The 14,357-nt window shown below is 46.3% G+C and overlaps 1 protein-coding gene across 1 annotated transcript in view; it reads right to left on the minus strand.

The window, feature by feature from the left end:
- Positions 1–100: 100 nt before the first annotated feature.
- LOC109461938 (whirlin-like) overlaps positions 101–14,357 on the minus strand; it is a 27,197-nt gene continuing 12,940 nt past the window's right edge. The window contains 15 exon segments of the mRNA XM_019758418.1: positions 101–2,271; positions 2,482–2,607; positions 2,825–3,551; positions 6,826–6,926; positions 7,250–7,331; positions 7,548–7,711; positions 8,095–8,178; positions 8,662–8,736; positions 9,391–9,594; positions 9,755–9,982; positions 11,646–11,792; positions 12,550–12,598; positions 13,032–13,082; positions 13,237–13,445; positions 14,159–14,284. Coding sequence (XP_019613977.1) covers positions 2,092–2,271; positions 2,482–2,607; positions 2,825–3,551; positions 6,826–6,926; positions 7,250–7,331; positions 7,548–7,711; positions 8,095–8,178; positions 8,662–8,736; positions 9,391–9,594; positions 9,755–9,982; positions 11,646–11,792; positions 12,550–12,598; positions 13,032–13,082; positions 13,237–13,445; positions 14,159–14,284 — 2,553 coding nt within the window. The 3' untranslated portion in view covers positions 101–2,091.

Genomic DNA, 14,357 nt, shown 5'->3' on the forward strand with positions numbered 1-14,357 from the left:
GCCACATGTGGAAGGATTGCCCGTTGCCTAATATTTCTTATCAATATTAAAAAAGTAATGAAAAACACATTTTTCACTGAAAGTAATTGTAAATTCTAAAAACTAACTAAAAGGAAGAAATTTTCCACATGGTTTTATAAAGTCTAGTAGAAAACACACATTTAATAATTGCCTACCTATTCTTTAAAACATACTCAACACACGTTATAAAATACATTCAAATCAATTTTGTCAAAATATAAAAATGCAAACTTCGACTCCATCAAAAAATTAAGTCAGCTCTCCTGGTTTAGCTGCAGACTTGGACTTGGACGGAACAAGTGAAAGTTCTTAAGTTTTACTTTCGGTTTCTTGCAACTTAAGAAAGATTCTATAAAAAAAAAGACCTCTTAATTCCTTTCTATCACTATGATACAAGTATGGCCATGTCCTGACTGGCATAGGGATACAAACTTCAGCAATCATCCTATAGAATGAAAAAAACAAAAACATTTCCACCAGTTTCTAGAAACTGACTGATAATGGCTAAAACTCTGTGCAGGAGAGATTTAAGTGGGGTATTTCTGTGTTCACCATGTACATATTTCTCTCGCCGTGTGTTGTGTGTTGATTTTATATTTTATATATTATTTCACCGTGTGTTGTATAGACCATGATTGTACATATTATATCTCACCAGGTGCAGCATGCAGCTTGCCACAGATATTGCAGCCTTACGTATTGCGTGGTGGGCCACACTAAATCACTTCTCTGGTTCTTGTAACTATGCAGAAAATATCAGATCACTGCAACAGAGTCTGAAGTGAGAGTCTTTGCTCACTTAAGTACATAGTGCACAGTTTCTGTAGGAGAACATGGTATGTTTTTAAGTTTTCCTTTCTCAAATTTCGCTTGGAAATATCTGAGAACCAGAGAAACAACTTGGTGTGGTTTAGAAGCTCTAAGTGCAGCGGGAGGGGGGCAAGCGTCTTTGCTATTGCATGAACTTATATCTAATATGTACACTGATATATATATATATTTATATTTATATATATCCACATCTTGCCTAGCCTATATCCTAATATTTAGTATTTAGAAACATGGCATACATCGGAGTCACATGTAGAGAAAGGTTAAAGGGCACTACCCAGCATGTCCAAGGTCAGCTGTGCAGGTCAGAGGTCAAGGTCAGCCCCTGGACAAGGTTACTTACGAAATGTAACTGACTGCCTGAACTTGACAAGATTTGTCATCGTCTAGTTTTCAACTAGCTGCTCCACTGATACTGTTTTTTACACCACCTCAATCTTCAGTTAGTAACTGAAAAGGGACCATTTTGGCAGTGTTTCTGTACCAATAATTAAGCTAGACACTGACTTATCACTAGAGTCCAGACATTGCTTCAGTAGAAAATAATATTCAAACACATTTGCCAGCAGGGGCATAACTGACTGAGGTTGAGTCGGAAGCCCGGTGTAGCTCCAGTATACGGTGGTTTTGGACTGGCAGATTCTTACAACAGAAATGTTTCCAGCCCAAACTCTGGACATGCTGAGCAGTACGCAATGAGTTAGTCACAGGTGGTGCCCCTGCCTGCAGTACCAACTGCAGCTGCCAGGGGAGCTGGTCACATTGCTGCAGTACTAATGGTAGCTGCCAGGGGCGCTGCTCACTTTGTTGCAGTACCAACTGCAGCTGCCAGGGGGCTGCTCACATTGCTGCAGTACCAACTGCAGCTGCCAGGGGGCTGCTCACTTTCCTGCAGTACCAACTGCAGCTGCCAGGGGCGCTGCTTAATATGCAGTACCAACTGCAGCTGCCAGGGGCGCTGCTTACTATGCAGTACCAACTGCAGCTGGAGACCTAATGAACCTGCCTGCAATACCAACACCAACCACTGGAAGTGCTGCAGCACCAGGTCTCCTAGTTGATCATTACTGTAACTTGTCCTGCAGCTGTAGAGAACAGCGCTCCTGGCAGCTACAGTTGGTACTGCAGGCAGGTTCACCAGGTCTGACCACTACTATGACTTGTCCTGCAGCACTGTGAAGCACCGCCCCTGGATGTTACAATTGGTACTGCAGGCAGGTTCACCAGGTCTGACCACTACTATGACTTGTCCTGCAGCATGACAAGGAACTGCACATAGTCTTTGGCGGGGGTTCGGAAGGCCTGCGCTATCGCCCGCGCGGCGTCTTTGTGCTCCAGGCCTTGTAGAGACTTGCCGTCAACCTCCAGGATCACATGACCTACCTGCAGGGCCCCTGATTGGTCAGCTGAGCCGCCAGGCTGGGGGACGGAAAACAAACAAAAACACATCAACCAACAATACATTGCACACCTAGCATGAAAGTTTACATGTATCTGTGTTGGTACAAGTCATTATAACATTTGGGGTAAGTCCTAATTCTAAATTGTAGTTAGTGGAGGAAGTTAAAGCTTAGTCTTTATTTCATACCATTACACACCTGTTATAATGGTGTATATGATATGACCCACCTGTATAGTGATGATCCTGGGCAGCGGTTGCCGGGTGTTGGCCCCGCCCTCGATCGCTATGCCCAGCGTGGGGGCGACTTTTGGCACTGTGACTAGGTAGGGGTGGTTCACGCTGGGGCTGGAAACCTGCAATCAATCGATCAATCAATCAATCAATCAATCAATCAATCAATCAATCAATCAATCAATCAATCAATCAATCAATCAATCAATCAATCAATCAATCAATCAATCAATCAATCAATCAATCAATCAATCAATCAACTTCACTGGACTGGAAACTGGCGGATGTAAGAAGACAGAAATCAACAGTTTCTACATTCAAACAAACGTGGTCTCTCACCATCGTTTCCGCGGGACTGTCTCCCCTCGCAGTTCCTGTCCCGTTGACCATGTCCATTCGGGGCGGCGGGGGTGGCGGCTCCTGGGGCTTCACTGGGGGTGACGACCTCTGACCTCTGTCCCTCTCATTCCACTGGGTGGGTGACCCTTGACCTCTGTCTGGAAGGTCGCTGTGTCTGTCGTCCTCGGGTCTTTTCTGATTCACGTCTTCCTCCTGAAGCCCGTTGGTCATCTGCGACGGCGATCTGCCAAATTTGGGCACAGCGTCTGGCGCCTCCCTGCCATTGGTCAGTCTGGGTGGGGTTTCCATGGCAGCAGAGTGGAAGGAGGAGTCGGGAGATTCGTTAGCGGTCAGGAACGAGGCATTGTGGAGATTAGAGTCTTCCCCGCTCTCGTACGCGTTTTCGTGAACTTCGCTGATGGTGACAGGGTTAGGCGATATGGTGACACTGGGGGCACAAGGGCAGACGGGGTTAGTGGGAACGTCTGTGAGAGACCCGGGAACGTCTGTGAGAGACCTAGGAACGTCTGTGAGAGACCTAACCTCGCTGATGGTGACAGGGTTAGGTGATATGGTGACACTGGGGACACAAGGGCAGACAGGGTTAGTGGGAACGTCTGTGAGAGACCCGGGAACGTCTGTGAGAGACCTTAAACTTCGCTGATGGGGACAAAGGTAGGCACGCAGGGGAAGAGGGTTATTAGCAGGATGAGGCCACACTAAGTTATTTTTTGGTTGTCAGTTCTGATAATAGTTGATGTTGTTGGTCTCATGCGGGAGTCAAATCACACACAAGTTTGAATGACAGTCTCCAACAGCAGCTGTTAACTTTTAATCTCTTACATCAGAGCTAAAATACACGAGCTGAAATAACTATTGTATGGAAGTGCGTTGGCTTGCGGCTTGCTGCATGCATTAGTTAAATATTGCATAGACAGTTGCTTAATGCCAATCTCACTTGCAAATCAGTCATAGGGAGGTCTCACACAGTTTAAAAGTAGGTCTCATACAATGGCTGAAGTGACATGAACTAGTGACAAGTCACTCGCCAGAGTTAAAATCCAATACATTGGTACTTACAAGGAACATAAATTTGTTGCTGACACACTCATGCATATTAGAACTAATATGTCTCACACAGGAGTTTAGACATGACACAACACATTTAGTAAAAGGAGGTCTCACATATGTGTTAATGACTTGGCATGGATGATAAAGATTATGTCTGGAGCTTAAGACTGGCATGACATGCATGAGATGGTGAAGGGGAGTTATTGGGTTACATCATGCATTGGGAATGAGGTATCACACATGAGTTTGTGGCTAACATGGTATAACCACACTGATTCAGTTAAGTCTCACACAGGAGTTACAAATGATGATCTCACAAGTGTGTTTACTGTTGACATGCCATGCATGTGTGAGGGGGACTCACACCGGAGTTTACTGACGGCATGCATTACCAAGGGGAGGTCTCACACGGGGGTTTACTGAAGGCATGCATCATCAAGGGGAGATCTCACACCAGAGTTTACTGAAGGCATGCATTATCAAGGGGAGGTCTCACACCGGAGTTTACTGAAGGCATGCGTTATCAAGGGGAGGTCTCACACCGGAGTTTACTGAAGGCATGCATTATCAAGGGGAGGTCTCACACCAGAGTTTACTGAAGGCATGCATTATCAAGGGGAGATCTCACACCGGAGTTTATTGAAGGCATGCATTATCAATGGGAGGTCTCACACCGGAGTTTACTGAAGGCATGCGTTATCAAGGGGAGGTCTAACACCGGAGTTTACCGAAGGCATGCATTATGAAGGGGAGGTCTCACACCGGAGTTTACTGAAGGCATGCATTATCAAGGGGAGGTCTCACACAGGAGTTTAGGGGGCGGAGAAGTGAGGCGACACATTTACCTCTTCTTCTTGCTGCATTCACACAGGGAGGAGCAAGCACCAAGCAGAACATGCAAAACAAAAAAGCATCCAGTTAACCAAACGCATCGCATGGGGAAACATGGAGCACACATCGCTACATTGTTACATGTGGGTGTGGCGAGGTACAGACATGTCTCAACATTGTTACATGTGGGTGTGGCGAGGTACATGTGGCAGACATGTCTCAATCTGAACAACATGTGGGTGTGGCGAGGTACAGACATGTTGCTACATTGTTACATGTGGGTGTGGCGAGGTACAGACATGTTGCTACATTGTTACATGTGGGTGTGGCGAGGTACAGACATAATGCTACATTGTTACATGTGGGTGTGGCGAGGTAGAGATAGTCTCAACATTGTTACATGTGGGTGTGGGGAGATACAAGGAGCTACCACTGACAATATGAAGGAGGGTTGTGTTAAGAACTAATTATAGTAAACTCTTCTATTTAATGTTAATATATATAATGATAATAACAAATACGTACAATGAGGTATGAGGCAAAATTTAAGCCTTTTATATTTAGTCTTGTGGGGTTCTATTGGAGGTCTCCTGGAATCTTTTATCAGTGAGTTATCGTCAAAGTAACAGAACCTGGTGTCAATGTTGGATACTGAGGCACTTGGGGATGAACGTCCGTGAGAGACCTTAAAGCATGCAGTACAGTTTCAACCCACAAACGTCTATTAGAGACCTTACTTCTCATCGAAGATTTTCAGGGGCCCTTTTATAGTACACACAAGTGAAAATACAGGGAAACATCTTTTAAACATCCGTCAGAGACCTTAGGGAACACAGGGTCAACTGAAATTGACAGACAAACATCTGTGAGAGACCAATGAACATCTGTTAGAGACCTGACATATTGGAGCTCACAGAGGAACTTCTGTTAGAGACCAGTGAACTGCTGTTAGAGACCAGAGAACTGCTGTTAGAGACCAGTGAACTGCGGTTAGAGACCAGTGAACTGCGGTTAGAGACCACTGAACTGCTGTTAGAGACCAGTGAACTGCGGTTAGAGACCAGTGAACTGCGATTAGAGACCACTGAACTGCAGTCAGAGACCTGACACACAGGTACAGAGGAAGTGCGGTTATAGACCAGTGAACTGCTGTTAGAGACCTGTGAACTGCTGTTAGAGACCAGGCAACTGCTTTTAAAGACCTGACACATGAGTACAGAGGAACTGCGGTTAGAGACCATTGAACTGCGGTTAGAGACCTGACACACAGGTAGTGGAACTGCGGTTAGAGACCAGTAAACTGCGGTTAGAGACCTGACACACAGGTACAGTGGAACTGCGGTTAGAGACCTGTAAACTGCGGTTAGAGACCTGACACACAGGTACAGTGGAACTGCGGTTAGAGACCATTGAACTGCGGTTAGAGACCTGACACACAGGTACTCACAGGAGGAATTTTTCCGTCAGGCCCGACCAGACCCGAGACCAACATTGGGCCAGACGGCCGAGTCTCGTCCTTTTAGCCGCACAGGGGAGAAACCACAGCGTTTTTTGCTTTTTGGTCATGATTTTTCTTCTTTTTCTTGTACATTAGGGATGCGACACAAACTTACTTCTGTGGTCTACAGTTCAGGGGAAAGGTTGGTGTTTACAGTTGAGGGGAGAAACCACAGGGAGGGATTTTTGCTTTTCTGTCATGAAGAGGACAAGATTCTTTTTCTTCTACATTGATGGATCTGGATGAGACGGATACTTTAATTTCTGTGGTCTACAATTCAGGGGAAGGGTCGGTGTTTGCAGACAAGGGGAGGAAACTGCAACTACAGGGAAACTGATTTCTAAAACTGTTCCATTCTATATTCCAGGGGAGCCGCTTGTAAATGTGTGCTTGGATGGCCCACGCGCACCCAGGGCCGTACCTGGGGCAAATATAGTGCGCTCTTGAAAACACAGAGATTATCCAGAACCGTGCCTGATCCTAACCCGAACCCTTTCAGGCATAGAACTAGGTTCTGGATACGATTATAATCCCTCCCCAGGAAGCCAGAATGGAACAGTCTGTAAAAAGAGGTATTTTGAGTGCGACAAGCTGAACTCACCTTTCCTTGCTGCCAGAGTTACTGTTGAGCGTCAAGTCAACTCCACTGTCCTCACTGACACTAGACTGCTGTGCCAGGTCCTTACCGGGCTTCAGAGCACTCTGTCAACAAACAAACAAACGAACAAACAAACATCAGCGCACTCTGTCAACAAACAAACAAACAAACAAACAAACATCAGAGCACTATGTTAACAAACAAACATGTCAACACAAACATCAGGACTGGTTATCCTAAAAAAACAAGAAAGAAAACAACATGTTTTCCTCCTGTGAAGTTTAACATAACAACAACCTTTCCAGCTGCAGCCCCGGTGTGAGTGGTTCAAATCTTACAATCCAGTCTCATGCAGCTTGTACTTTACAACGTTTGTGTTATGCCTAAAAACGTGGTTTACCTAGTTATGCGAAATAAACAAACCCACCTTTCCGGCGGCCGCCCCGTTAAAGTGCACCTCTGCCTGAACCTTCTGCCTGCCGTCCGGCCGGGGAGGGGGAGCGTGGGAGCTAACAAGCCCCTAACGAGCCCCTAATGAACCCCAAACAAACCCCTAACGAGCACCCATGTCCCCACCTTTCCGGCTGCTGCCCCGTTAAAGTGCACCTCTGCCTGGACCTTCTGCCGGCTAGTCTGGCCGGGAGGGGGGGCGTGAGAGCTAACGAACCCCTAATGAACCCCTAACAAACCCCTAACGAGCCCCTAACAAACCCCCATGTTCCCACCTTTCCGGCTGCTGCCCCGTTAAAGTGCACCTCTGCCTGGACCTTCTGCCTGCCGTCCGGCCGGGGAGGGGGGCGTGGGAGGGGGGCGGCGGCGGCTCAAACTCCTCGGGCGTCGGGATCTCCATGGAGATCTCCGGGCCAACGGACTCATCCAAGTAGTCATCCTGCAGGGGGGGATGGGGTTTAGGAGAATAAGAGAAATCTTTACCAGGACAGTTTGTACATAAATCACAATGAGTCATTTGTCAGTAGAGTTCAAATTCAGTCTGATCTTCACTAAATTATGAAATGATCAACATCATCTATGACAATAATACTAAAATTCAAGTGTTGAATATTACACTATCCCAAGCAGAATGCAAACTTTTCTAATCTCTGCCTTAATGTTACAACAAATTAATTGAGGAGAAGGAAGACAGAAGCGTACAAGGTTGAGTCCTTACCATTGTTACTACAGGTGCTGAAGACACAACAGTTGAGAATTGTTACCATAGTATTAGAGGTTATTACCGTAACTACTGAAAAGGGTTGAGAAGCGTTTGCGTACCAGGTTGAAGTCAGGCAGACCCTGTGTGTCGTCGTTGATGTGGTCGATCAAAACTTCCACAGAACCCTCACCGTCGTGCTTTAGCTGCAACACAGACAGCAAAGGTCAACTCATGTTGCAGGTCAGGGGTCAACACAGGTCAGGGGTCAACTAAGACAGGTCACAGGTCAACTAAAAGTGCTGGTCAAAGGTCATTTAATTCTACAAGTCACAGGTCAACTACAACTGCAGGTTGAAAGTCATGTAATGCTGTAGGTCACACTGTGTGGGTCACAGTTCAAATAATAATTAATAACAAGTCACAGGTCAACTAACACAAAAGGTCAAAGTAATTAAGTTCTGACTAGCACACAAGGGTACTGTTTGTTTGATAATCATGATGATTGACAGGGACCCAAGGCTTGAGGTGGGGTTAAAGGTCAGAGGCAGTATCTAATGATATTATTTCATCTGTGATGTAGGGTTAAAGGTCAGAGGCAATATTTTTACTGTGGTGGGTTTAAAGGTCAGAAGCTTTATCTAAAAATGTTCTGTGCCGGGGTTAAAGGTGAGAGGTTGTTGTTCTACCTTGACATTAGGTGGGAGTTCATTAGGGACCTGAGGGGGGGTGATAGGTCGCGACCCTGCCTCGTTCTGGGAATCCTGCAGAAACACACCATATAAGGAATTAGTAGTTTTTGGTGTTTGTTCTTTTATGATTAGAGGAACTCTATCAATTGTACAAATAAATTTTCATGGGTATTTAGGGGACAATTTTGAGACTAAACCTTTGGAGGGGATTCAGTCTAGTCTTTAAGGATAAAACTTTGTGGGCCTGCCAGTCTAAGACATTGGATATTAGAATAGACTTTATTATAAGCGTGTATGTACTGACAGTTGTTGGTCACTGTTAGATCATAATGCTAAGCATGACCACTCATAGACTAAAGTTGGTGCCTCATGAAAGCTTTACTGTATTATATCTTACTCTTATTGTAAAGTGAACCTTGTATAGAGGTCACCTGACCAGACATCAGGAGCAAGCAAGGTCATTACATGGATCACACAAGGGTCACAAAAAAGGTCACACAAGGGTCATACAAGGGTCACAAAAAGGTCACATAAGGGTCACACAAAGGTCATACATAGGATGGTACTTTAGTGGAGTTGTCAATAGACCGTCCGACAGGATGGAAAGAGCCAGAGAGTGGTACTAGAGATGGTACCTACCCTAGCAGAACTGGAAGTCCTGACACTGTTGGTACTGGAAATGGTACTTACTGTAGTGGTACTGTGGGTACTGTAGGTGGTACTTACCCTAGCAGAACTGGAGGTCCTGACACTGTTGGTACTGGAGATGGTACTGCTGAGCGAGTTTTCGGACTGTCGGTCGGGAGAGAAGCCGGAGTCTGAGGGTCGCGCGCCCTTCATGGACTCGACCTCCTGCTTCAGGACCAGCGTATCGAATCTGTCGATGTCCCGCGGGGCGACCACGGCTCGAACCTCCGACAGCAGCGAGAACTGTAACAACATGGGTCATACATCTGTTATACATGGGTTATACATGGGTTATACGTGGGTTATACGTGGGTCACCAGTGTGTCGAATCTGTCGATGTCCCGCGGGGTGACCACGGCTCGGACTTCAGACAGTAGGGAGAACTGTGAACCCTGACCCCTACCTTGGAGTGTGTGTTGAGCAGCTCGAACAGTGCCATCACCAGGGCGTCCACGTCGATGTTTCCCCGCTCGTACTCGTTCAGGTAGTATCCCATGGTGCCCCTCTCGTTGTCGGAGAGCAGCGAGCGCGCCTGTTCCTCGATCATCCGCCGCGCGTGGCTCACGCTCGTGGACGAGCTCGCCAGCATGACCTGCGACCCCGGCGCCATGCCCCTGGAGAACACAGAACTCTGGGGGGAGACCAACAGTTTAGGTAAGAACTCTGAGGGGAGACCAACGGTTCAGGTAAGAACTCTGAGGGGAGACCAACGGTTCAGGTAAGAACTCTGAGGGGAGACCAACGGTTCAGGTAAGAACTCTGAGGGGAGACCAACGGTTCAGGTAAGAACTCTGAGGGGAGACCAACGGTTCAGGTAAGAACTCTGAGGGGAGACCAACGGTTCAGGTAAGAACTCTGAGGGGAGACCAACATTTCAGGTAAGAACTCTGAGGGGAGACCAACGGTTCAGGTAAGAACTCTGAGGGGAGACCAACGGTTCAGGTAAGAACTCTGAGGGGAGACCAACATTTCAGGTAAGAACTCTGAGGGGAGACCAACGGTTCAGGTAAGAACTTTGAATCAGACTAAACTCTGAGGTGAGACCAAGTTTTCATTAGACCAAACTCTGAGGTGAGACCATGCAGACACAAGTTATCATTGACTATATACCAGGAATTTGCAAGTTTTCAGCATGAGCAAGTACAATGTACCATCCATGCTGTTAGATCATGCTAAAAACAAAAACTGATGGTTGTTACAGTGACTACATTTTGTAACTGTTCTTTGCTTTAAAGTACGTATTGGTTATATTTTATTCTTTTTGTATTCATAGCAGTGAAATCAGATGGTCTCCTATGCATTTGGCCTTCTTTGCATACATTAAAATGTTGACCAGTTATCATGCATGATTATTACATTTCTATGTAACAAGATGATCACTTCAAAATGAGTAGATCTTTGTTCATATCATTCATGTCAATAATATGCTAATACAATCGAAGGCACTGATGTTTTATCAGTATTAATCTCGGAAATGAAAAAGGAATTGTGAACATTGAACAATTGTTAAACCCAGAATAAAAGTGCAATCAGAGAAAACAGCAGCCCCGTGCAGTTGATAATGGTAACTGCACCTGACCCTAACACTCATCTTTGTGAGAAGACACCAGAAAGGTGACACCAGAAGCACCTGGGAGTGTGTTAAACAGAAGCACCCCCCCCACACACACACACACCCACACACACACCCCACCATCACCCACACCAGTGTCAACTGAGTTGCCATGCACCCCCAGCTTGGTCCAGAGGAAAGTCTTACATAACCCAGAAGCACAAGGCTACACCTGTCTTGTAAAGTATTTATTTTACAAAACAAATTTTAAAGCTTCTGCCCTGGATCCAACATTTCGTATGTGAGCTGCAGTAAACAATGTTACTGCAGAACAAAGCAATTGTTGTATCCAGAACCATGCTTGTCCAAAACAGGCACAGTTCTGGATAGTCCACACGTATACCTGGACCTGGAGTTCATGTTCTTGAACACATAGAAATTATCCAGAACTGAGCCTGATCCTAACCCTAACCCATTCAGGCATAGAGCTAGATACGAACAGTTCTGGATACAATAGAGACTATCCAGAACCGTGCCTGATCCTTTTACCCTAACCCATTCAGACATAGAACTTAAGATAAGCATGGTTCTGGATATGATAGAAGGCAAGCGAAAGCTGTGACTGATGGACAGGGAAACCTTGGGCTTCCAGGGTATGACGGTCACTTGACTAGCAGAACCAGCATCTGCGTGCAAGAAGCTGGTTTCTGACCTTTGACCTGCGTGCAAGAAGCGACTATACCTGTTCGACATCTGTGTCCTTATTACGCACAGACGGGTCATCGCCCCTGGCAACGGGGCCATCGCCCCCGGCAACGGACGCTCGCTTGGGTTTAGAGAACAGGCCGATTACTGATGTCCTAAGCTGCTCCCAAATACGATTTTTGCTCTGCCGTGTGTGTTAGAAAACATTAATTAGTGTTAAAAGCTGTGAGTTATCGTTAGTAACGGTTACAGCAGGCAGTCTGAGCTTCAAACTAATCTTCAGCCTGCTAAGGCAGCTGTTTTGTACTGGCTACCAGGTTAGGCAGCAGGGAGAAGGTTAATATCTGTGACAGGAGTTGGTGAGAACTGCTGGTGCAGAGTAAAGTTGTTAGGTTATGCTTTACTGTCTCAATACTTTTCTGTAGTGACAATAGTGGAGCAAAGTGCCTTTAACATGCCTCAGGTCTGTTTGATCATTTCTTCCCGATATTAGAAAGTCTGGCTTCAAATTCAGTTTTTCCTGTGTATTTTGTGTGATGCATACACCCTGGTGCTGGTGAGAGCAGTTATAAAGGCCTTGGTGAGTTAGTGGTGTTAGTGGTGATACAGGTAACTACTGGTGATGACTACTTAGTAGCTGATCGGTGCACAAAGTGTGTCCCCTCTCCTCCCCGTGTGAACTGTGCTACCCTGGCCATGCTAAGTCTTTGGAAACACTGAAAAATGTTTATGCACAGTAATATCCAGCTGCTAAGGAAAATGGCCAAAAGTCTTTTTTCTCAGTTTTATGTAACATTACTCAGCAGTTTCTGTGATGGAGACTTTAATGTTTCTCCTTGGTGCTGAAATCACGGCTGGTTCTTCTGCACTCGTCCTTTGACTTTTTCCCTAAGCCCTTTGCCCTAAGACCTTTGCCCTGTGACCTTTGCCCTGTGACCTACCTCTGTGTCCTTCCTCCGTCTGGGCAGGGTGCTGTTGGCTGCGGAGCTGCTGAGGGGACAGAGGGGAAAGGTGAAAGGTCAAACTTCTCTTACTGCAAAACATCAGACTAAGTTAGAAAACAGTAATCTGCAATGTTCTGGAAATGCACTGAATGTGAGAAAAAATGCTCTCATAGCTGACAAGAAATCATGATGCAGAATTGCTAAATAAACCTCCAAGTCAGATGTTCAACACTCAACAAGCATGCTTCACCATGTTTGGGTTAGGTATGACCTTGACACCAGGCTCCTGACCTTGGGAAAGTCAGCTGTTCTGCTATCCAATCAGACAGCACTGTTTTATAGGACAGCAAATCTTAACAGTTTACTCCTGCTGACTCTTCAAGGTAACAGTGAAAGATAGGATGGTAACTGATGAATATTTTACTCATTTGCAACAAGAGATTTGGTCTGTGACCTTCGACCCATGACCTCTGACCCACCTGTCAGCATCGTACTCAGAATTTGCCGGTTCCTCGGCCTCTGACTTTTTCCTGATGGCAGCGTGCGGGAAACAGAGAAACACGGTTTGTGGGCAGATAGATGTTGCTTATTAATAAGCTAACTGTATAGACCCTCCAACCAGATTCTGCTCATTGAGCAAGTCATAAAACATCTGAACTTGACCTTGGGAAGAGTTTGACCTACTTGTCCTTGAAGACAGCGACCTGATGCTGTGACAGCTGGTCTCCCATGAGCCACTGGGTGCGGTCGTAGGTCGTGCGGGCGTACGGAAGCCGCCCGACGTCCTTGATGGTCATCATCATGTGTTTGGACGTCTTCAGGATGCGGACCGCGTCGTCGTGGGAGATGCTGAGAAAGTTCACGCTGTTCACATCCAGGATCTGGTCTCCCACCTGTGTTACATAGAAGGAAATGGTGAGTCTGGTCTCACACCTGCGTTACATAAAAGGAAATGGACGTCTTCAGGATGCGGACCGCCTCGTCGTGGGAGATGCTGAGGAAGTTCACACTGTTCACATCCAGGATCTGGTCTCCCACCTGCGTTCATGGGAAGGAAAGGTGAGTCTGGTCTCACACCTACGTTACAGGAAAGGAAATGAACGTCTTCAGGGTGTGGACAGCCTCGTCATGGGAAATACTCAGGAAGTTCACACTGTTCACATCCAGGATCTGGTCTCCCACCTGCATTACAGATTCTGAAAAAGAAATGGACATACTCAGGATGCGGACCGCCTCGTTGTGGGAGATGCTGAGGAAGTTCATGCTGTTCACATCCAGGATCTGGTCTCCCACCTGCGTTAGAAGGAAGCAAAGGTGAGTCTGGTCTCACACCTATGTTACAGGAAAGGAAATGGTCAGTCTGGTCTCCCAACTGCGTTCTTGAGAAACATTCATGTTCATGTCCAGGATCTGGTCTCCCACTCGGGTTACAGAAAAGTAGTCAAACGGCCGTGGTGTGTAAGTCTAGCCTGTGTTTCTAAACAGGACAACAGTATCGTAGTAGAAGAGACCAAATAAATTCTGCTTGCGTGCAAATACTGTTGTGTACAACATCAAAGATCTATTAGTGAACCACACACAGAGGATTCTAAGAAACTGGTCTGACCTTCAGTCCTGCCTCTTCTGCCACGGAGTAGGGGTCGACCCCTGTGATGTAGATCCCAAGGTCAAACTCTTTCCCTCCGCGGATCATCAGGCCGAGTGAGCTGCCCTCCCCCACTACCAGGTTCACCTGGAGACACACACAGGTAATATACTAACACACTCATATCCTACATGTACCCCCTAACCCACACTAATTCTCC

The sequence above is a fragment of the Branchiostoma belcheri genome, unplaced genomic scaffold (assembly GCF_001625305.1).
Source record: "Branchiostoma belcheri isolate BF01 breed outbred unplaced genomic scaffold, Haploidv18h27 scaffold98, whole genome shotgun sequence".
In the NCBI taxonomy this organism is placed as follows: Eukaryota; Metazoa; Chordata; class Leptocardii; order Amphioxiformes; family Branchiostomatidae; genus Branchiostoma; species Branchiostoma belcheri.